Here is a 16,375-nt window from a genome sequence, read left to right on the forward strand (position 1 = left end):
TATTTTCTGCAACCTTTCAAACTTTTTTTCTCACCCAATGGCACCACCAAGAGCCTCATCATCAAAGAAGAGAAAGACCAAGGAACCAACTTCCGGATCCTCAAGTTCAAGTTTCAATGAGTACAAGTTCCTCTCATCATTCAACCAAAACCAATTCTATGGTTGGGTGAGTGAGAGGCATATCATTCCGGAGGTTGGCTTCCAACTTGGTAGGAATAAACATCCTGAGATTAACAGGGAAATCAATAACAGAGGATGGGCACTCTATGCAACCCACCAAATAAGGTGGTGGAGAGCTTGGTTAGAGAATTCTATGCCAATGCAGTGCCTCAACCTGGGCAACCTTATGGATATCTTAGCTATGTGAGGGGGAAAGCTATTGACTATAGCCCCTCCAACATAGATAGGATGCTAATGGTGAAGCAAACAAACTCCACCCGGAGCTGTGAAGAAAGGGTGCAGTGGATCAATAACAAAGATGGAGACCCAACTAACTTAGAAGAAGAGACTTATGCCCCCAAGCTAGTGGGTGGCTGGATTTTGTGAGAAGGTCTCTCAATCCCACATCCAACACTTCAGAGGTGACTAAGGAGAGAGCTGTGCTCATATACAGCATAATGAAGGGAGAAAATGTCAATGTTAGGAAATTAATTGCCAACAACATCAATAGGGTACTGAAAAGTACCAAGGATAGCTCAAGGTTGGCATTCTCCAGCATCATTCAAAGGCTATGTGATGAGGCAGGGGTTAAGAAGATCAATGACGAGGTGCTAGTGGAACAAGAAAAGCCTATAACTGCTAAGAAGATGGCCAAAGTGGTGGCTGCCAAGCCTTTTCAGAGAGCAAGGGAGCACAGAGCTCATGCTCATGTACCACAAGGGCAACTACAATAAGAAGAGGAGGCTAAAGATCAACCATAATACTTGGCATTACCACTACCATTTCAACAATTTCCTGAAGGTTTCAACTGGGAGCAATTGCAAGGAGACATACACCAAATGATAGGAGATATTCACCACCTGAAAGAGGATGTCAACCAACTCAAGGAACAATAACAACAATGGGATCAAGTACATAAGGACATACAACAACTCCAAGGAAGTATGGAGTATATGAAGGAGCAACAAGAACAGTTCGACTGGGGAGAAATGCAAGGAGCACTCAACAAAATAGTGGAGCAAAACAAATGTCAATAGAGGAACCTTGCTGAATTTAGGCATCTTTATGATGCTAGAATCATTTCAAGGAGGCAATATGATATCAACACGCAAGCGAAACTGAATCCCTTGTGTAATGCTGTGGCAGCCTTGAACCCCGGATACCCAATATTCATGCAAGGAATGGAGGAACTCAGTGCAAGGCAAGATGAAATTGCATACCAGTATAAAGAAAATGTAAAGGCGTACATGAGAAGGCTGGGATTTTAGAAGTCCAAGGACACAAAGGCACAAGAAGGATCCTCCAAGATGGATGATGATGACTCCTCCTCCTCCAAGAAGAAGGACAAAGGAAAAGGGCCAATGAACTGAAGCTGCTCAAGGTTGTTGAGTTCCATGGTTGACACTTTGTTTTAAAAAAAATTCTGAATTTCTGTTTGATTTTCTTATGTTTTATTTCCTTATGTTTAATTATGGTTGCAATGTTAGGATAGTTTATGTTTAATGCTTAATTTCCTCATGTCCTGAAGTCTTTTTATGAGTCCTTTATGATTAAAGAAAGAAAATGCAATGTTGTTTAAGTTTCATGATCATCAAATAAAAGAGTAGTTTGTTTCCATAAGAGTCTATGGTGAGTTGTTGCAAAAAAAAAAACAAGAGTAAAAGAGACTAAGACCAAGTGGGATTACTCAAAACCAAGAGATAAAGGAACTAAGTGTAGAACCTTGAATGAAGTTGAAAGAAAATGAGTCATGATGAGCAACTAGACTTAAAGGGAGTGACAAGTAAAAGCTAAGATATCCCTTGAACATCTATAGAACCAATAAGTAGTAAGCAACAAAAGACCCAAGGCTCTGAGCATCACCTACTAGGATGAAAGGAAGCACCAATTAGCTCAAAAGAATTAAAGATCCTAGTAGATGCTTGTGGTGAAGATGTGTCAAGAAGATAGACCTGGGCAAGTAAATTTTTAGGGGTGTTTCAACACCTAGTACCCTAAAACCAACTGGTTTAGGAGTGCTAATTAAAAGCCTAACTTAAAGGGTCGTCTTGAGACAAAACACTTAGAGTCGTGGTTAATTGAAAAGAAAAGTGAAAAAGAAGAAACAACTCCTGCTACTTCAAGGTGATAATCAATAAAAAGGGGCCTGAGGCATATACTTGGATGAATGGATTTGAAAATTTTTATGTTTTGGGTATTTTTTGGTGTTTGATTGATTTGGTTTGGGTATAAATTGTAAACTTATGACTAAACCGGTTAAGGTATGATTCTCCACCATCACCTCTACCACCACCACCAATTTTAGCTTGGTTTGTTGTAGGAGTAGTTTCGGACTCCATGACAAGGATTTTAAAGGTGTTGGTTGGGTTATGAAAAGTTAAAAAAGTGAGTTGAGGTTGAGGGTTGGATAATTTAAAAATTTTATTAAAAAGTTAGAATTTGAATACTTTTCTCGTACAGAACTCATCTTTCATGAGTGCAACTTTAATTTTCTTAATTCATGGATACTTTTGTTAGGATTCGTAAATTTTATAAGTATTTTTGGTAATTTTTTCCTTAATAATATTATATATACTACCCAGGCCTCACGTCTAATAATTGATATATATATATAAGTGTTCCCTATTAAATCACGCCGAGGATCAGAGGAGATATTCCGAAGTTTTATTAAATATTAATTAACTGCACATAGACTTTGATAGCACAAAACGAAAAGAGAGAGTTCTAGCCCCACGACGACTTTGATAGATTGATATCGGAGTTGTATATATACCATATGCATGTGGGAGAAGGTTGTAAACGACAGAGGTAAATGGTAGCAAATTGAAGTCATCAGTAGCTACAAGAAATTGATGAAAGACAAAATAGAACAAAACAAATTAGAGATGATGAGAGGAAGCTTTGGAGAGCCACATAGGTGGACCAACTAAAAGCCTACATGTATAATGACTCCCCACCAATTATGAGAGCGAAGGTTCCCCACACAACATCCAATGAGAGGTGGACTGCGCTACCAAAATCCTTCAACTAAGATTAAATAAAAATAATATCAGCTGGCATATCAAAACCAAACACAACTCCATCGTTAATTACAATTTCAATTAATAAATAAAAGGGGAGGATGAGGAACAACAACTAATAACAAGCTAAGCTGGGTTTTGACCTTGATTGAAGATGGGTTCTCAAGTGTCCAAACAGTTGGAGCGAAGAAAGGCGATAAAGGCTGAGAAGAAAATATTGTCAGATCTAAAGAGCAGCAGCGAGGAAGAGTACCCAGGGAGTGAGTACCGCCCTAAAGACAGGACGAACTGGATGTCAGAGCTGAACCCAGAGAAAGTTCGAATCAACCAGATCGTGTGGCCTGGAACACACGACTCTGCCACCAACAAGATTGGCATCCCACTCGTCACTCGCCCCTTCGCTCAGTGCCAGTCTCTCTCCATCTACCAGCAGCTCCTCTGCGGCACCAGAGTCCTCGACATCCGTGTCCAGGAGGACCGCCGCATATGCCACGGCATCCTCCTCACTTACAGCGTCGACGTCGTCATCGCCAACGTCAAGAAGTTCTTGTCCGAGACTCAGTCGGAGATCGTCATCCTCGAGATTCGAACGGAGTTCGGCCACGAAGACCCCCCGGATTTCGACAATTATCTGGAGGAGCAGCTGGGGGAGTTCTTGATCCACCAGGATGACTCAGTATTCGGGAAGACCATCGCAGAGTTGTTGCCAAAGAGGATCATATGTGTTTGGAAGCCCAGAAAATCGCCTCAGCCCAAGCCGGGAAGCCCCTTCTGGAGTGCGGGCTTTCTCAAGGATGATTGGATCAACACGGATTTGCCGTCCACCAAGTTCGATGGCAACTTGAAGCATCTCAGCTTGCAGCCGCCCGTTTCGTCCAGGAAATTCTTCTACAGGGTGGAGAACACTGCAACCCCCGTCGCAGATAACCCCATTTTGTGTGTGAAGCCCGTCACGGGCCGCATTCATGGCTATGCTAGGCTCTTCATCGCTCAGTGCTTCGCCGAGGGCTTTGCTGACAGACTTCAAGTCTTTTCCACGGATTTCATTAATGACGACTTTGTTGATGCATGCGTTGGACTCACTCATGCAAGGGTTGAAGGCAAAACCTGAGACAATTCTTAATTTATCTTTCTTCAAAATTAAACTTATTTAAGTTAGTTATTCTTGTTCTGCTCTTCTGTGTGTTTTTGTTCTTCTCTTAGTCCCCTCTTGTTATATCGGTCATATTTCTTATTTCATTTATCTGTAGATCGTTTATAGAATGTTTGCATGTTGATGGGCTTGTAAACTTTGAATAGGCTATTTGATTGTAATGTCAAAATAAACGAATTAAATTATTGGTTTCTTAGCTTGAGCAATCCCATTCATATAGCCCAACGTGGAAAATAAGAGTGTAATGAACTGCTTTTACCCTGAGCCTTAGCCATGAGCCCATGAGGAATCCATGAGAGTACTGTGGAACACGATTTTCATTCCATTCAACTACACGAAATCGACGATTATTGCTTTAGTATTAACTATTAGAAAAAGTATAGGTGAACAATAATTTTAGTGAACAATATGAACAATGGGGTTACAAATTTAATTTACTCTTAAGTTTATTTAATGATGTAATTAATTTAATTAGAATAATAACCATTTATTAAAATTTAAAAAGTCATCTTTTTGGATAAGGAATAGTTACACCTATACCAATAACAAAGCCACTCTTCCCCGGTCACTTACTGCCGATGTTGTCTCTCCCTATTCCGACGTCCGGTCAGACCCCCAAGCGGTTTCCTTTTTTTTTTTCACCACACTCCACAAACAGCGCACCGTGCAGCCCGTCCCAGGTCTCCGTGAAAACGCACTGTGCAGCCCCTGCAGCCCAAGTCCTCCACCATTGCAGCCTCGTAGTCACCGACTGATCTGGTGTAATACACGGGAGAGTTGCGGCTTCCGTTTCATAAGTACGTGACCTCTCATAGCCAATTTAATGGAGAAGAATTCCGTTGAACCGAGTTGTCTCATGCCAGATTCTTTCACCGGCGGCATTACTACGCATTCGATCGACAACGTGCGCAATTCGTTCAACGGGAAAAGTGAACATTTGGACAAGGTAAACAATGTATCTTGTTTATTTTAGACGTATGTTTATTTTCATATAAATTAGATGGTTATTAAAAGATCAACATTGTTAATCCATTTTGTAAGAAAATATAGATAAAAAAAATGAGACATGATCTACATCATTTAGGTAGCAATTTCTGATGTTGCAAATCATTGGAGCCTAGCAAACTGGTTATATTAGGACTTCTTTTGGTGACTTACGTGATTAGAACTTCAATTTTTAACAGCTATGCTTCCAAGGACCTTGTTTAACTTGATTTTTTTTAAACTGCCAATATATTCTTACTATAAATGACTATGGGTGTTATGTTGTTGATTTTCATATGTTTTTTTTTTTAAATTATAGCATGGATAGTAATATCACATGGTTCATGGATCCTTGGATTAAAGCAAACATGTTTAAAATTTGATGGAGCTGGGCTTTTCCATTTTAGTATTCTTTTTCTTATCTGTTTCTGGTTCATTTGATTGACCTTTAATTTCTATAAATTACGGATGTTCAATTTTGTAAGAAAACATGGATGCAAAAATGTGACATGATCTACATCATTTAGGTTGCAATTTCTGATGTTGCAAATCATTGGAGTCTAGCAAGCTGGTTATATTAGGACTTATTTTGGTGACTTACGTGATTAGAACTTCAATTTTTAACACCTATGCTTCCAAGGACTTTGTTTAACTTGATTTTTTTAGACTGCCTATGTACTCTTGCTGCAAACGACTGTGGGTGTTATGCTGTTGATTTTCATATGTTTTTTTTTTAATTGCAGCATGGATAGTGTTCCGAGGGTTACCTGAAACTGTGGGTCGATCTCGGACGAGATCTTCTGTGCTGGTTAGTGTTGTTGTGTCCGACTTGGTGATGGTGCTGATCCTACGTCCTCGGAGGGTGGGGGGTACCTGCAAGGGACTCCGATACTTAAGTTAGTAAGGGTCTTAAGCAGGTATTTAGTAGAATCAGAATATGAGTTATACCTGGGTGCTCCAGTGTATTTATAGTGATGAGGCGTGACCTTTTTGGATAAGATAAGTTAGTTATCTTATCTTATCTTACCTTCTAGGTGAGGTCAGCTTATCTTCATAGGAACCGCCCTTCTCTCTGTAGGCTTGGGCTGCCTTAGGATTTGGGGCATATCCTTCTATTTGGGCCCTTCTTTGGGCTTTTCTGGTGACTTGGCCGAGCTCTTTGGAAAGAGGTCGGGTTGTCCTGACCTGAAGAGGTCAGTTGCTTTTTCTATAGAATATCCCGGGTCGGACAGCTTGATCCAGGGTATGAACAGTGCCCCTGCTCGAGCTCGGTCTTTATTTGGAGGTCGAGTCTTGGTCTTCGAGCCTGCTTGGGCAAAGCCGAACTCGAGCATTTTGTCGCTTTATCTTTGTAGAGCTCCTTTTTTGAATGTGGAACGTTTCTGCTTCTTTAAGCGCGCGCTTTTGCATTTAGCTCTCTAGCTTTGGAAACGTACGAGGGTTTAACACCCTCATTAATGGGCTTTTAATGCTTCGCTTTCTCTGGGTCTCTTTATTTTTAAACTTTGCATTTGAAAAACGGTTTCTCTTCTTTGTAACCTTCTTTCTCTCTTTTCTGTTTTCTCTGTGATTTTCTCATTTCCTTTCTGCGACATTTACTTGGCAATCGTTTGGTGTTGCTCTTGGAGTGCGATTTTGGTTTCCTTCTTTCTTCACTTTCTTCAGCGCTTCCTCTTTTCCTCAGGTTGGTTCTTTTCCCTACTTCTTTTTGGAATGTGATAAAGTTTTGATTTTGCCTGCATCTATGTTGGAAAGCTTGAATCTTTTCATATTGTCGTGCTTGACTGCCGCTGTGATGTACGTGTTCTGGTCCTCTTCCATTTAGTGTCTCTCTAGGGTTTTGCATGTTGTCGCTGCTTGAAAAAAGGTTGCTCCTTTAGTGGTTTTAGGTTCTGTTGGTAGTTTCTCTTTTGATGAAGACGATGTTTTCTTGATGATTTCTGCTTCGGTTGTTGTTTCTGGTTTTGAAAGGGAAGGATTGTTGCTAGGGTGTGAATCTTGTAAATCTTCTTGGGTTCTTTATTATGACTGCCCCCAAATGGTGCCCCAGGATTTTTAGTGTAAGTCCTGGGGACTCCTTTTGTGGCTTGTAATGTGCTGGATTGTGTAGTCGAGTTGTTTTGTTGCTGTCCGAGATGTGTTTTAATAATCCGATATTCTTTTCTTTATTGTAGGACTAGTTGGTTTTATGGCTTCTCGCAAGAATATTGTTTTCTCTTTGTAGGTCCTTCTCAGCTTCTCGTTAACGTAGAGCTTCTTCCTCAAGTTGTTTTAACCGATCTTGAAATGCATCCAGGGCTCCCTTGTTTGGGGAGTTCTTTTTGTTGATTTGGGAAGTATCTTTTGGTGTAGTGTCCGTATTTTTGTACGGCGTTCTATCTTCTAGATCTGAGTCGTGGTTGTTGTCATGGTCGTCCGCCATGGTGCTGGAATGACTTCCAGGTTCCCGGCAACGGCGCCAATATTCCGAGGGTTACCTGAAACTGTGGGTCAATCTCGGACGAGATCTTCTATGCTGGTCGGTGCTGTTGTGTTCGACTTGGTGATGGTTCTGATCCTACGTCCCCGGAGGGTGGGGAGTACCTGCAAGGGACTCCGATGCTTAAGTTAGCAAGGGTCTTAAGCAGGTATTTAGTAGAATCAGAATATGAGTTATACCTGGGTGCTCCAGTGTATTTATAGTGATGAGGTGTGACCTTTTTGGATAAGATAAGTTAGTTATCTTATCTTATCTTACCTTCTAGGTGAGGTCAGCTTATCTTCATGGGAACCGCCCTTCTCTCTGTAGGCTTGGGCTGCCTTAGGATTTGGGGCGTGTCCTTCTATTCGGGCCCTTCTTTGGGCTTTTCTGGTGATTTGGCCGAGCTCTTTGGAAAGAGGTCGGGTTATCCTACTTGGTGTGGCCGAACCTAGAGAGGAGGAGGAGGACATGAATTCCAGTGAGAAAGACCTCGTGGGACGTCCTCTGGACAAAAAGGAGTTTCCATTTGAGGAACCTAAGGAATCTGAGGCTCATCTAGAGACCATAGAGATTCCATTTAACCTACTTCTGCCATTCATGAGCTCTGATGAGTATTCCTCCTCTGAAGAGGATGAAAATATTACTGAAGAGCAAGTTGCTAAGTACCTTGGAGCAATCATGAAGCTGAATGCCAAGTTATTTGGTAATGAGACTTGGGAGGAAGAATCCCCCTAGTTATCCTTATCAGATGTGATGAGTATTGTCCATTGCTCCCACTTAGTCAACCCTTACTAAATAAAAGAAAGTCAAGTTGACCAATTAATTTGACTCCTCAAGTCCTAGTCAACTCCTAAGGAAAGACTAGCTTTAAAGGGATCCAAATCAACCAGCAAACTTCAAATATCAATCAACTGCTGAGTTTGATAACTCAAGAGTCACCAATTAATCAACCAAAAACAAAATGGGAAAATCTAAATTATTTATATAATAAATAAAAGAAAGTAATCATGAGTCTGAAATACCTCAAAGTGTCTAAATTAAGAAAATCCTAACATGAAAAGTTCATAAATAAATAAAAGAGAAAATAAATAAAAAGAACATTGAACCTGTAATTTGAAGAAGATAAAAATATTCCTATGTCCTTTAAGAGGAATCCTAATTCTAATTCCTAAGAGAAAGGAGGGAGCCTCTCTCACTAAAAACTACATCTAAATTATGAAAAGTGAATTATGATCTGATCTGAAGTATGAATGATGAATGAATGGATTCCCCCACTTTATAACCTCTAATATTAAATACGAGAAACCTAAACCATAACTTGACCGATTTCCCGATAAACCCGAAACACCTCAAGCATTGCCACACCACAAGTTTCCAAAATTCCAAAACCTTACCAACAAAACCCAGCCTCCTAAACTTGATCTCGAGCTTTCAATTCCTCAAATTGTCTCCAATCCACAACCAATTTCAATCTAACATCATAATATTCACTATAATCAACATAGAGTTCACTAATTCAATATTTCACAAAGGAATTGAGGGTGCTTACCTGACCCACAGTTCCAATGAGCTAAATCCGACAATACTCGTGAATCAATTCGAACCTAAACACCGAATTTAAGCAAAATCCAACATGATTACACATTGAATTCGAAATTGGAAAAGATAAAATTGAAAAGAAAAATGTGGCTTCCTTACTAAATTAACTGCTGGGCTTTGTAGAACTCGACGATGCGGTCGCATGGCCGCAAACAGTGTAGCAATCGAAACTCCGGATCAAAAGTTACAAAGATTTGAATCACCACCAAGGGTTTTGGAATTTCACATGCTCTCCCCCTTCCTCCAATGCATGCAGCATGTTTTTGTGTTGAAAATGGGGAGGAAGGGCATAAAACCTCATTGGTTTGGGCCTTGGGTCCAATACGGGCCAATTTGCCTAGTTCGGTCCGTTCGGTTTAATTTTGGGCCAAATTTTTTAAAATTAGTGTCAAAATTTCTATTTTAATTTTATGTACGCCCTTAAACTATAAAATTTCATTTTCTAATTTCTTGATTGATAATATTTATTGACTAATCATTTACTAATTTCTCAGATTTTATAAACAATATATCTATAACTCACATGAGATAATCCTTACTTCGAAAATTATATTTTTTAGAGATAAAAAATTCATATAAAGTAAATATACAAATAAATAGACAAATAATTAAATGAATGAAATGAAATAGAAGTTTTCATTCCAGAAGTTAAATCAAATCAAATGCTAGATATTTTGACAACTATACCTCTATAGATAGCCTTGAATTTTGTTAATGGAGGAAGAAGGATTTGTAGTTTTGAATTGTGTTAATGGAAAAAAGAGAAAAGAGTAAAATGGTGGAGAAAGGGGTAGTTTTGTCATTTAAAAAAATATTTTATTTAAAAGGACGATTTTAATACCAAAATAAAACGTTAAGGATGATTCTAAATAAAAAATTATGTTGGGAACGGTTTCAATTCTGACTCTAAACGTTAGGACCAAAACAATACTTATCCCTTTATTTTACAATAATTTAACATTCATATATATTAGCTTCTAACAATAATTAATGAAACTTAAATAAATTTAAAATATAAATCTAGTTATTATTATTAGATACATTAAAAATATATTTTCTACCCTATAAAATCAATTTATTTTATAATAACAGCAGAATAACTCACTACCTCTAAAATCTATTTATCTATTTATAAAATCAGAATCATTGTAATAATCATAAATTACAACTAATTACAACCAGAATTTTTTTTTTTAACGCCAAATTTATTTATTTATTTATCAACCGAAACCTCTACCATTATTGTTATACACCAAATTTAATAATAATCATTATACATATTATACAAATATTATTATTATTATTATTATAACGCCAAATTTATTAATAATCGTAAATAATTTATTAAATTCATATTTTAAATTTATTATTACTACATAATTCATTACTTGAATTACACTACCATTAATGATTATTATTATTATTCCTTATTCAGCATCGATTTCATGCAACTATAATAATAATATACCGTAATTACTACTAACTAAGAATAATTAATTATTATATTCATCAAATTTTTGGTCTTTTAGGTATTGTTTTTGAATTGTTGATGGTGTTTTTGGTGGTCCAACAATGGAAGAAATGAAGGGAGAAGTGGGGTTGGGGGTGGGTTTCGGATAGTGAGAAGGGTGAGAGTGAAAGTGATGGTGGAAGAGAGTGTAACGGAGCTTAAGGAGTGTGATATGCTGGGGAGAGCTGCATCCGCACCACGTGTCCTCGGTATGCAAATCGGACGGTCCAATTTGTGCACTGCCGATTTCAGTAATTGGACCATCGGATTACTCCGTCCGATTTGTTTGACACCTCCATCACAGCGGCATGAAGCACCATAGACCCCATAACCATGCGATACACCACCTGCCACCCCATATCAAAATTAAAAAAGTGCCTTTCAGTTTGTAGGTTCAGGACTGCACAAAATGTATACAACCTTTTTTATGAAAAAGGCTTGCATATAAGTTACTCTTAACAAAGATATCAACTAAATAGAATACATACAATAATCTTCCGAAATCCAACTCAGTAATTGTTTTCTAGTACATTCCTAGAGCTAGAAGGGAAAAGCCTCAAAAGAAACGTCATCAATGACCAAATGCACAAAATCGCCAGTGCTTGGAAGGTTACCATCATTGCAAATAAAGCTCCAGTTCGTTCCAGCACTTCTGGTGTCAAAGCAAGTCCCTTCAAAGAGAACATCAACCTCTCCGCAAAATTAGCTGCCCTTGTAAGCTGATACAGTCTGAATAACTGTCAAACCAATTGATCAATGTTAGCTAAAACTCAATGTGAAAATTGCAAGAGAGCGCACGCACACATATATAAATAAATAAATAAACCTCGAAGATAATTGGGACAAGGGGCCAGCATGATGTCCGACGCTTGTCCAAAAATCTCTCAAATGCAATTTGAGCAACACAGCCGACTAAAAAGGGGGTTATAGCCACAACAGTTGCCATGGGAATCACTGGAGAAGTCATCCACAGAAGAGCGAGAGGAACAACAATCTTCAAACCCATTGTGAAGGCAGCAGAGTAGCGGTATCCTCTGAGGCCGGTGATCAGATCCCATCTTTTTGAGCTATACTCCAAATATGGCCTCTGGACGCGATCAGTCACAAGCAGAAATATTGCAAGTCCAATGTAGAATGTGGCCTCAACAAAGAATGAGCTCATAACATCTGCAGTTTGTTGGCAGCAGAAATGTGTATAAAGAGATACTTCTCACCAACATCTAAAAATTTTCCTACATACAAATCCAGAAAATATAATCCAAAAGAATGTGCAATAACATGTCCACAATCCCATGGGATCAACACTTCACGTATCTTGTGATTTCCTCTTAAGAATTTCTTAGCTTTTCAAGTAACTAACTAAACTATCTAAGTTCTTTGACTTTTTCTTCCCCAGATGTTACTTTGACATTGAAGGTTAGGTTATTTATTCATAGTATTTGAAGTTCAAACAGAACTAGAGATTGCATCGGCATTAAGAAATATGATTACTTAAAAGAAATTATGGTTTTTATCTTGGGTTTTCAGCCTGCAACTATATGTCTATATCAGGCCAATAACTATAAACTTCCTGTTGACAGAATCAACACATGACTAATAATATGCAAAGAAAGTAAGAAAAATGCAAAGGTCAAGAAATATACCTACTAGGATCACATCGTTAAAGAAAGTTTCAACTACATTTCCAATAAAGAACTGTGGCAAAATCAAAGAGGATATGAGCACAACAGGAGCTAAAAGCCAGAAGTATGAGCTTTCCTCTTTTTCAAAGGGTGCAGATTCCAACTTCCCTTCTTCAACAGACTGGAATGTAATACCGTAGAAGGAAACAGAGCCTGGTTTACCTCGAAATGGTTCTATCCCATTATAACTAGTAACCGCTACACTAGAATTTCGGTTTGGGCGAACCTCCAACCCACCATTTACATTTGAATCAGAAGCGTGCATTAGAAGAGGCCTTTGGAATCTATCCAATTCCAAATATGTAGGCCCTTTACTCACCCATTTCAAACCTGAAATCAAAGAGTTTCTATGCTGAATGATTTTGATGTAAATGCTAAACAACAAATTCAATAGAAAAAAAATAATCTTAGAAACTGAAACAGTAGAATGCAGTGAAATTAGTGGGAGAAAGAAGAAGAAGAAGACGTACATTTGGATGTGTCTGCAAACCGAAATCCGAATGGGGCGCGGGTTCGAAGCGCTTGTGACTGCGAAGAAACGGTGACAAGTGAAAAAAAAATGAGAAAAAAGGAAGAGAAGAGTTGCTATGGAAAGATGAGAAATTGATAGGGAGGCGTGGATTAAGTTTTACAATATGAACGTACTGAGGTTAAACGACGATGATGATTAGAGAATTGGAGAGGCTGAGAGGTAAGACCACAACAAAGGGTTCGAAGTTCCATCCCTTCTTCCACCTTAACCCCTTACCTTACTATCCTCACTCAGTCTTTAGTCCGATACTTTCAAGTTTCAGTTCTAGTGTTCACTAGTACAATTGTAAAACTTTTCTCACTCAACAAATTATATTAAATTTAAATTAAAAATTATTTATAGTTACTTTAAATAGGGATTTTACTTATGGATTTTTCGTGCAAAATTTTTAATTTAAATTTGTATGCTTTCAATCATGTTGGTATTAGGAGTTATAGTTCAAATCACATATTTTTTTATATTTTTTTAGAAATTATAGATTCAATTTTTATTATTTTTAAAAAAATCATGTTTATGTTAGAAAATTTTATTATCCTAAAAGATTTAAAAAAAAGTAAAAACTTAGGTATAGTAATTTTTAAATAGAGTTAATAATTTAAAATTATTAATTGATAATATAATTAAGTATATTAAATTATTTAATTATTAATTTTATATAAATATAATTGTATATAAATTTTTATTTTTAAAATTATCATTGGTTAATTTATCTATTATTTAAAAATAATTAATTTAGTTAAAAGTTTTTATTACATATTTAATTATTTTATAATAAAATTTATTATATTTATTTAAGTATTAAAAAATATTGACGAAAACCATTTTCAAAAATTTTTAAGATAATAAAAAATTTAATGTTTATAAGACTTTTCTTTTGGGGTGTAGATAACGGACAGAGACGAAAAAACAAATTTGCTTTCTTGACATTACTGTGCCCGTTAATTACTTACTGCAAATAAATGGTGACAGGGGTGAGTGAGTGAGAGGTTTAAGGTGGCAAAGCTCGTTGTTTTCGAAAACCCTAAATTGAAGGAATGGAACTTGGTGCCCTTTGTTGTAGTCTTCCCTCTCAACCTCTCCAATTCTCTAATCGCCGTATTATCTCAGTGAGTAGTAATCCACAAGCGCCTGGAACTCGCACCACATTCGGATTTCAGACACCAAGTTTGAGCTTTGCATGCGCGTCCAAATGTACACCTTTTCTTTTCTCTCTTTTTATTGCATTGCTTATGCGCTGCGTTGAAATAAATTACTAACATAAATAAATAAATGAGCTGAGATTTTTTTCTTTTTTTTTTTTTGTAACGTTTTGGGTCTCCCAAGTCCCAATCATTCATCAAATTTAACATTTTGATTTCAGGTTTGAAGTGGGTAGATACAAGGCCTTCAATTTCTCTTATGCATGCATCTGATTCTAATGTATTTGTTACTTCTGATGATGTGGTGGAGCTAGTAAGTGGTAAATCAGGCTCGTGTTCTTTTCATGGGATGACATACCCGTCGGTAGAAGGAGGAAAATTGAAAAATGCCTCCTTTGAAAAAAAGGACAACTCTTTTTTCTGGCTTTTAGCTCCTGCTGCATTCATATCCTGTCTGATTCTGCCGCGATTTTTTCTTAGGGATGTGGTTGAGGCTTTCATTAAGGATCCGAGACTAGTAGGTAAAAGAACTTTGTGCCTTCTGTTAAATGTGTTCGAGTTAAGACCTATTACCTTTCTGTCTCGTGCTTGAAATCGGGCGATGTTTAGTTTGTGTTGTTTGAAAGTAGAATTGTCACGGTTACTAATCTTGTTGATAGAAAACTATTGATTGCCATCTCATTATTTCTATTATACTTGTACTCTGGGTTTTGTTTTTTGAAAACTTGTATAGGATGGGAGAGAAGTTTTATTTTATACACATTTGTTAATATGTTGCAGATATTGTGAGTTCATTATTTTCCGAGATCTTGTTCTACATTGGATTTGCTACGTTTCTGCTCGTGGCTGATAATGTCCAGAATCCTTATTTGGAGTTTAGCTCAAAAAGATGGGGTCTCATCACTGGCCTCAAAGGATACCTATACTCTGCCATCTTCACAACGGGTCTGAAGATTATTGTTCCTGTCCTTCTGTTGTACATGACCTGGTCAGTGGTTTCCCTGGAAGCTATTGTGACTATAGGTCCATTTTTAGTTGGTTGTGTTGCTCAATTTGCGTTCGAGACATATTTGAACCAACGCGAGTCATCTTGCTGGCCTATAGTCCCAATTATATTTGAGGTTTGTCTGTTTAATGAGATTCCTTTTCTGCCTGATGAGCGCAGAGTATACTTGAAAAATTAAAACCTATTCAATAATCCTTATTGGTGTAATTGCTTTTTAAGATTACATGATAATCAATTTATGTTTGCATATTTTAGCTGAAAAGTAGTTAACATAATCAATTGTGTTTGGAATATATGAAAACTGTTTTTTGAAATGGTATAATTACAAAAGTAGATATGAAATAATTGTTTATATTATTTAATATGTGATACTTTGGGTCGAAATGGTAAAACCTACAATTTCAAACTAATCAACTTTTGCTTGTTATTGTGAAGTTTCAAAATATTGTTTTTGAATTATAATATTTTTCATATTATAATATGTTTTTCAATTTTTACCCAAACATGATTATTTTCAAGGAGAGGTCTTATTGCAAGTTTCCCAAACAAGTTCTTTTTCCCAGTAACTGGTTTTGTTAACGCTACATTTTGAATTGATTTGGCAGGTATATAGAATGTATCAGGTTTCAAAAGCGGCTAATTTTGCTGAGATATTGTTGTTTGCTATGAGGGAGCTTCCTTCCACACCAGCAATGAAGGAACGAAGTGGAGCTCTGTTTGCAATCATGGTGACCTTTCAATTACTAGGGATGGTGTGCCTTTGGTCATTGATGACATTTCTTGTGAGGCTTTTCCCTTCTAGGCCTGTAGCAGACAATTATTGAGTAGGCTTGTAGAAGAGTATATTGCATTAATTTTCGGGATGTCTATTAATTTATCAATATCAATGAAATCCTTTCCACTTTCATCTTTAAATTTCTTGTTAAGGTGTGTCCTTTTATTCATGCGTAAAAGGTGAATGCATTTTTTTTTCTCAGAATATGTAAATGCAATCCTTTTCAGAGAATTTCAATTCATCTTTTCTCAAAACCATCATCTTTTCTCAAAACCATCGGAGAAAATGTGTCCATAACATTAATAACTTGGTTTTCTTTGCAAACAATTAGCATTCTGGATCAGAAGCTAAGGTA

The 16,375-nt window shown here is 37.2% G+C and overlaps 3 protein-coding genes across 5 annotated transcripts; 2 read left to right on the forward strand and 1 right to left on the reverse strand.

Moving 5' to 3' along the window:
• Nucleotides 1–3,197: 3,197 nt before the first annotated feature.
• Nucleotides 3,198–4,528, forward strand: LOC130961489 (uncharacterized). Its single transcript, XM_057887419.1, has one exon. The coding sequence runs from the start codon at nt 3,334–3,336 to the stop codon at nt 4,288–4,290; it is 957 nt and encodes a 318-aa protein (XP_057743402.1). The 5' UTR covers nt 3,198–3,333; the 3' UTR covers nt 4,291–4,528.
• A 6,482-nt stretch (nt 4,529–11,010) lies between these two features.
• LOC130961999 (uncharacterized) lies at nt 11,011–13,368 on the reverse strand. Of its 3 annotated transcripts, none has more exons than XM_057888067.1 (6): nt 13,214–13,362; nt 13,039–13,096; nt 12,530–12,898; nt 11,713–12,053; nt 11,501–11,623; nt 11,011–11,233 (listed from the first exon to the last, which is right to left on the reverse strand). In XM_057888067.1, the coding sequence occupies exons 1-6, from the start codon at nt 13,289–13,291 to the stop codon at nt 11,135–11,137; spliced, it is 1,068 nt and encodes a 355-aa protein (XP_057744050.1). In that variant the 5' UTR covers nt 13,292–13,362; the 3' UTR covers nt 11,011–11,134. The 3 variants fall into 3 exon arrangements, with proteins under 3 accessions (XP_057744050.1, XP_057744049.1, XP_057744048.1); XM_057888066.1 differs by having other exon boundaries at nt 11,149–11,233; nt 11,375–11,623; XM_057888065.1 differs by lacking the exon at nt 11,011–11,233 and having other exon boundaries at nt 11,306–11,623; nt 13,214–13,368.
• Nucleotides 13,369–14,002: 634 nt separating this feature from the next.
• LOC130961665 (uncharacterized) lies at nt 14,003–16,165 on the forward strand. Its single transcript, XM_057887645.1, has 4 exons — nt 14,003–14,291; nt 14,461–14,760; nt 15,020–15,360; nt 15,851–16,165. The coding sequence occupies exons 1-4, from the start codon at nt 14,135–14,137 to the stop codon at nt 16,067–16,069; spliced, it is 1,017 nt and encodes a 338-aa protein (XP_057743628.1). The 5' UTR covers nt 14,003–14,134; the 3' UTR covers nt 16,070–16,165.
• Nucleotides 16,166–16,375: the final 210 nt, after the last annotated feature.

Source organism: Arachis stenosperma, chromosome 2 (genome assembly GCF_014773155.1).
Source record: "Arachis stenosperma cultivar V10309 chromosome 2, arast.V10309.gnm1.PFL2, whole genome shotgun sequence".
NCBI lineage: Eukaryota > Viridiplantae > Streptophyta > Magnoliopsida > Fabales > Fabaceae > Arachis > Arachis stenosperma.